The sequence below is a fragment of the Scaptodrosophila lebanonensis genome, unplaced genomic scaffold (assembly GCF_003285725.1).
Source record: "Scaptodrosophila lebanonensis strain 11010-0011.00,11010-0021.00 unplaced genomic scaffold, SlebRS2 tig00000129-arrow-arrow-pilon, whole genome shotgun sequence".
NCBI lineage: Eukaryota > Metazoa > Arthropoda > Insecta > Diptera > Drosophilidae > Scaptodrosophila > Scaptodrosophila lebanonensis.
Window position 1 is genome coordinate 162,101 of NW_022060583.1, and position 6,134 is coordinate 168,234.

Genomic DNA, 6,134 nt, shown 5'->3' on the forward strand with positions numbered 1-6,134 from the left:
GGGCCCAGAGCATGCATCGGAAGAAAAACGCGTATAGATTTTGTAAGCTCTGCTTAATTTTTATTTTAGTCACATTTTTTTTTTTGAAAACACAGCTCCTCCTCAAATTCGTTTTATACTAAACATTTGCATTCTTAGTATATTACATTGAAACTATTAATAGGGCTGATTTATTCAGTTTCTCTGGCATGCACTTAACAATTTTTATTTTACTACCTTGCATTTGTACGCTATCTACAATGCTACCTACACGTATCAAATATTTTTAGAAAATTAATTCTTTGCATCTTATATATTAAAAGGATTTTTATCTGATTGCGAAATCGTCAATGGTTATTAAAATGTACCATGGCGACTTGAAATGGTTTTCAAGGTTTGCTTTGGTTTTGGGTGTTCATTAAAAAACGATTGATTTGTGACCTTGGGACCACCATATTGATGGCATATGTATATGTATGGGACATTTTTCGCTTAACTATTTACAATATGTACAATTACAACAAATTAACTAAAACGTATACAAAATGCATGCATAAAAAACTTTGTCAAAATGGCCTCTAAAATTTGATTTGCAACAGCTTTATCAAAGCTAAATTAATTAAGCTATGCGGCTTATACGCAGATTTGAAAAATGGCTGTAACAAACAGGTCGGATCCTTCGTTTATCATCTATCCGTTCACAGGCTTAATCGGTTTTAATCGGTTGGGGCGCAGTGTTGAAGCGTCGGGCAAAGCGCGCTTCATACACATCTTTCAGCTGCGCCAGCACATTGGCAAATAGTATGGTGCCGAAGAAGACGAGCACAGTACCAATCCAGTGATTGATGGTAAATGGGTTGCGGAAATAGATAATGGAGAAGAGCAGGGAAACAAACTTGCGTAGCGTAACGACCAGAGTGACTGTCAATGAGGCACACTCCGTGGTCAGGACGTAGACGGCACTGATGCACACATACTGTGTGACCACATTGCACACCAAATAGAAGAGCATCAGCGGGAACTTTAAGTTAAGACCGAGGGCGCCCAATACGGGCACCGCTACAGCTTCCGAGGACACGGCGATTCCCAGATGTTGAACAATGTTGTTGTACATGATCAAGAATCCGGGAAGAGGCAGCATATGAGTGAAGAAAAGAGCCTCTTGAGGATGCTTGCCGTAGCGTTTGTAAATAACCTCCTGATAAATGCCCATGTAGGCAGTCACGAGCAGCGCAACTGTCAGCAGTGCAATGCCGACGCCCCACCAGAAGAAGTCCGAGAATGATGTATCCACCTTCAGTGTGGGGTGCGTGTTATCCTTTACATCGCCACTGGACACTAGAGTGCACAATATAATCCCCGCCGTTATCATGGCCACCGAACTATATTGGCGTAGATTGTATCGCTTCTTTAGCAATATAATGCCCATTATCATGTTCGCCATCAGCGAGCCAGATCGAAAGATCATGTGCAGCGGCATAGGTATGTTGAAGTTAAACGCATAGTTGTTACAGACGTTGGCCCCAAAGAACAACACCACCAGCACCACATAGTCCCGGAGTTTGATGTTCGGGCGCACCGTAAAGAACTTTGATGTAAAAATTAGCCCCTCCAGCGCTATGAATAGAAATTGCGAAAAGGTTATAAGGTTGCCGGCACCAGGATCAATTTGTATGATCAGTTCCAGAAAGACCACATTGCTGCAGCAGCCAATGAAGACGAACAGCATGCCTAGCACCGCCTTTAAATTGACCATCTTGCTGAAAGAGGAAATCAATAAAACTTTATTAGTTTGTTATGCGTTTTGTGCGTCCCCTAATTTTTGGTCTCAATTGTCAGCATTACTTGGCAGGTTGCGTTCGAGAGCACGTTCGAGATAAGAGTCCGCTGCCATATATTTACACATGTGTTTTTGATAATGTAATGCCATGCTCACACATTTTCGGAGACAACAACGCTTCTATTGTTGGCTCAAGGCCAGTTAAATGTGACACGGTGCAAGGCAGGCATGATTTGCATATTTGCACTCACCTTTTAATTGATTTAGTCAGAGACGGTTTGTTAAATGTTATTACCAAATTGTAAATCACAGCGTTTTCAGCCACTGGTTAAGTAATTTTATTGTCGTATTTTAGGTTCTACTTTTATTTTTGGATTTTCGTGATGTGGCGCACACTGTACATTTTAAAACGAAATAATAAATTGCTTAATAAACAGCACGCGAGCACAAACCCACACACATTTATGCACAAAACCTGAAATTAATACACACATATATTAACGCTCCCGCACGTTCTTTCAATGTTCTCAGCCTCTTGCCGCTAACCACAGGTTGTAGTAACTGCCGACTACAAACAGCTGGTCTGTGCTCAATCAGCGGATCGGTAAAATTGGAGTGGTAACCTAACCGCCTCCCTTGACAATCGGCATAACAATATTGTTTTTTTTTTTTTTTTTTTTTTTTGGTTTTAAGTTACCACGATACCCTTGGGTATTGTGGGATTATTTGGCCGCCCACTTATTGGTAAAGTGGAAAATGCCACGCGGGTTATTTCGTAGTGTTTGCTTGTCTTTAAAGTTTTACGTTGATTTCTTTTATAAAGTTGACCAGTGAATTGTACTCAGCTGTGGCCGCTTGCTTGAAAAAAGTGTGCACATTGTTGTATTTTGCTAGTGATGTGTAACGTTGACGAGCTGTGTTGTGCTTTGTGCATTCAAAAATAACATGTGTTGCGCTGTCAGGGACGTTACAGCTGTTGCATATGTTATCATTTAAAACGTGCATTTTCGATAGAGTGACTTTGTCGAATGAGTTTTCACATATAAGTCTGTTCATTAGTTTGATATTATTTGGATTTAATTTGCAATTTTCGTTCTGAAACCAAGGCTTGTTCACGGTTGCCGGGAAGAGTGCGCAGTATTTTCTGTCCTTTTCTGCAGCAAAGCTGGAGTACTCCCTCTCCCAGTCCTGATGAATCCTCCTGTATATAGTACACACCGCGTCCTTCAGGCTCCATTTCACCGTCATGAACGTACCTTCTGTTGGTGCTTTCTTTGCTGCCGAATCCACTATGCTGTTTTGTTCTAGCCCTACGTGACCCGGTATGTAGTGCACTTCTACCTCCATTATCCTGGAATTATTAATTTTATTCTTTATATTGTGAGCTATGTAATTGTTCTGCGATGGCTTAGTCAGTATTTGAGCACTGCCTCTACTATCTGTTAAGAATGCTACCCGTGGTATGCCCAGTGAAATAGCGAAATCTAGTGCCTTATCGATAGCTAAAAGTTCGGCGGAGAGTGACGACAGGATTTTGTCCGTGAAAAAACTTTCAATGTGCCCTGACTCCTCATGTAAGAAGGCTGAGCTGGAGTGATTTACGGTGACCGATCCATCTGTGAAAAAAAGCTTAAAACCTCCGCGCCTAAGGGAGTGAACCTTTTCATTAAAAATAAGACGAGTGCTTATTGTGTCTATTGATTTCTTGTTTCTCGCAGCGCCCTTGAAGAAATCCAGGTCTCCTTTAATTTTGGCGCACTTGTCCTGATTTAAAGGGATTTCTTCTATGCGATTGAAAATGTCTGCAAATTCATTGTACACTTTCGAGTAGCTGGTGTTGATTTCGCGACCATACATGAGTGTGTCACCTGCTGGCAGGTTAAAAGCAAAGACTTTCGCCAATTCCTTGGCTGTGAGAAATTTGTATCTGTATTTGGGAGGAAGCTCAGCCGCCATGTGGTATATTACCGGGACCGGCGTGCATTTTAAAAGCCCCAGAGCTTTCCTAAGGTACAGGTTTGTACTTCTTGTGACTTTTTCTAGAGCTGCCTTAGTCAGATTGCTGAAGGACGAGCATGCATATTCCAGTTTGCTCCTAAAAAAAGCCTTGTGTAGCAGAACCCCCTGTTTAGGGCTGACCCCAAATTGGCAGCCGCTTAACAGCCTAATAAAGGCACATGTTCTGTTGGCCTCTGAGATGGCTTGATTGACATGACTGCACGCAGAATTGTTAGCCGAGATGATTCGGCCAAGGTACTTGATTTGCTCCACTTCATTTATGAAAGTGCCTTGATATAGAATATTAAGTTGCTTTTTGTGCGAGCTAAAATGGATGGCCTTTGACTTGGATGGGTTAAAAGTCAGATTAATTTCGCTGCATTCTCTTCCGAATTCTTGTATCTTGTTGCTCAGTATTTCTACGGCATCATCTAGCTTCTTGTGAAAGCACACCAGGAAAAAGTCATCAGCGTATTGAAAAAGTTGACAGTTTTGGTTGTTGACCTTATGGAGCCCTGCCGTGTATATGTTAAATAAAGTTGGGCTCAGGCAACTGCCTTGGCAGACTCCTCTATTTATCTCCACCTTGCTAGAGCCCTTTATAAGGAATCTGCTTCGAAGAAAACAAATTATCCATTGAACTTGGTGCATATCGAACTCCATGCAATTCAGCTTGTATTCCAAGATATCGATATCTACACAATCAAACGCCTTTTGCAGGTCCAGACATGCCGCTGCCACCTGGAAGCCTTCGGCTTTTAGGCATTGAATCTTGTTTACCAGGTCGTTGATGCATAGGGTGGTTGATCGGTTTTTCCTAAAAGCGTACGATCTGTCCGGCAGTAAGCTTCGGCCGGCGATGTGAACTTCAAATTTAATTTTAATTATTCCTTCAATTGATTTAAAAAGTGAACTCAGAAGGCAGATCGGCCTGTGATTTTGTATAAGTGCGGTATCTGCGTTCCTTTTTGGAACCGGAACCAGACGTATATGTCTCCAGCATTCCGGTATGATCCTTTTGAGCCATATGCCGTTCAGTATTTTAAATATATGGACTTTCTTGGCGTTAGGTAAAATCTGCAGCATCCGGTATGATATGCCATCCAGACCGCATGCCGATGCTGGGCTTCTTGTATTCAAAAAAGAAATGAAGTCCTCAAAATCTAAGGAACTGTTTGGCGTGATATTTTGGGTTGTTTGAGACAGTCTCTGTGGTGGATTGCTTGATGTGCCTGGTGTGTCTTTTACTATTTGTAAAAACTCCTCGTCTTCCTCTTTGGACCATGTATTTGCTGTCTTTTTTATTTGTTTGTAAAACTTTAAATGCTTGGCACCACTCCACAATGACTGCGTTGACGTGATATCGCTCAAGAAATTGGTAAAATTTATTCTACGGCAGTTCTTAATGTGGCTTTGCAGTTTTGTTTCCGCCTCCATTAATTTTTCCGCATCTGATAGTTTTTTGGAAAAGTAAAATTTCCTTCTGCTCGCATTTCTAAGGCGGAACAGCCTGTTTGCGTCTTCATCCCACCACTTCTTCGGCACGTATTTGTTGTCGCTGGGTATTGTAACGGTGTTCGCTTTGATAATTGAGCGAACATTGCCATTGAGTGTGTCCAGATCTGAGAACTCACTGTTAGAGAATACCCTTGCGATTCTATTGTGCAGTACTTTTTTGTGATTAGTTGTTGTGGTTAATGGGTCCAGCTGGATCATGACCGGCAGGTGATTACTTTTGGATATTTTGCAGCTTAAAGTCTGCCATCTTACTTCCTGGCTTCTGAAGTTGCAGAAGGTCAGATCCAAGACTGACCCGTGACCTGGACCACGAGAAAAAGTTGGAGAGCCATTGTTTAAGCATATAAAACCGGAGTCCGCGGCGGCCCGTTCAATGCTGTGTCCCTTACTGTCACTAGTAGGACTACCCCATGTGGTAGATTTAGCATTGAAGTCTCCGCTAATTAGGGATGCCTTGTTCAGAGAGGCCGCGAACGCGAAAATGTCCTTAACTCCATTTTTTATGTTGGAGATTGGTGTCGAAGGAGCTGCATATATGCCAAATAGGTTTATGTTCTTTTGTAGGTTGAGTGTTTGTATTCCTATACACTCCAGGCAGTTTTGTATATTAATAATTTTGAATTTTATGTTTTTCCTGACATAGATTCCTACTCCACCATATCCATCCTCTCTTGGTTTTCCGTAGAAATTGAAGTCCGGAATGCTGCATTCAGAGTTATCTCTCACCCAAATTTCTGCAAGAATTGCCACGTCAATGTTATTATTTATAAGGAACATATTTAAAAGCTGTTTGTTGTTGTTGAAAGTCAAACTTTGAATGTTATACTGTAGGATCTTCATATTAATTATTATTTGCCAG

The 6,134-nt window shown here is 41.5% G+C and overlaps 1 protein-coding gene across 1 annotated transcript; it reads right to left on the reverse strand.

The window, feature by feature from the left end:
* Positions 1-38: 38 nt before the first annotated feature.
* LOC115628838 (UDP-xylose and UDP-N-acetylglucosamine transporter) lies at positions 39-2,425 on the reverse strand. The gene is made up of 2 exons (XM_030525080.1): positions 2,011-2,425; positions 39-1,739 (listed from the first exon to the last, which is right to left on the reverse strand). The coding sequence occupies exon 2, from the start codon at positions 1,733-1,735 to the stop codon at positions 686-688; it is 1,050 nt and encodes a 349-aa protein (XP_030380940.1). The 5' UTR covers positions 1,736-1,739; positions 2,011-2,425; the 3' UTR covers positions 39-685.
* Between the last annotated feature and the right edge of the window lie 3,709 nt (positions 2,426-6,134).

Coding starts and splice junctions, on each gene's coding strand:
- LOC115628838 (XM_030525080.1), bottom strand. CDS start 1,735: ATGGTCAATTTAAAGGCGGTGCTAGGCATGCTGTTCGTCTTCATTGGC.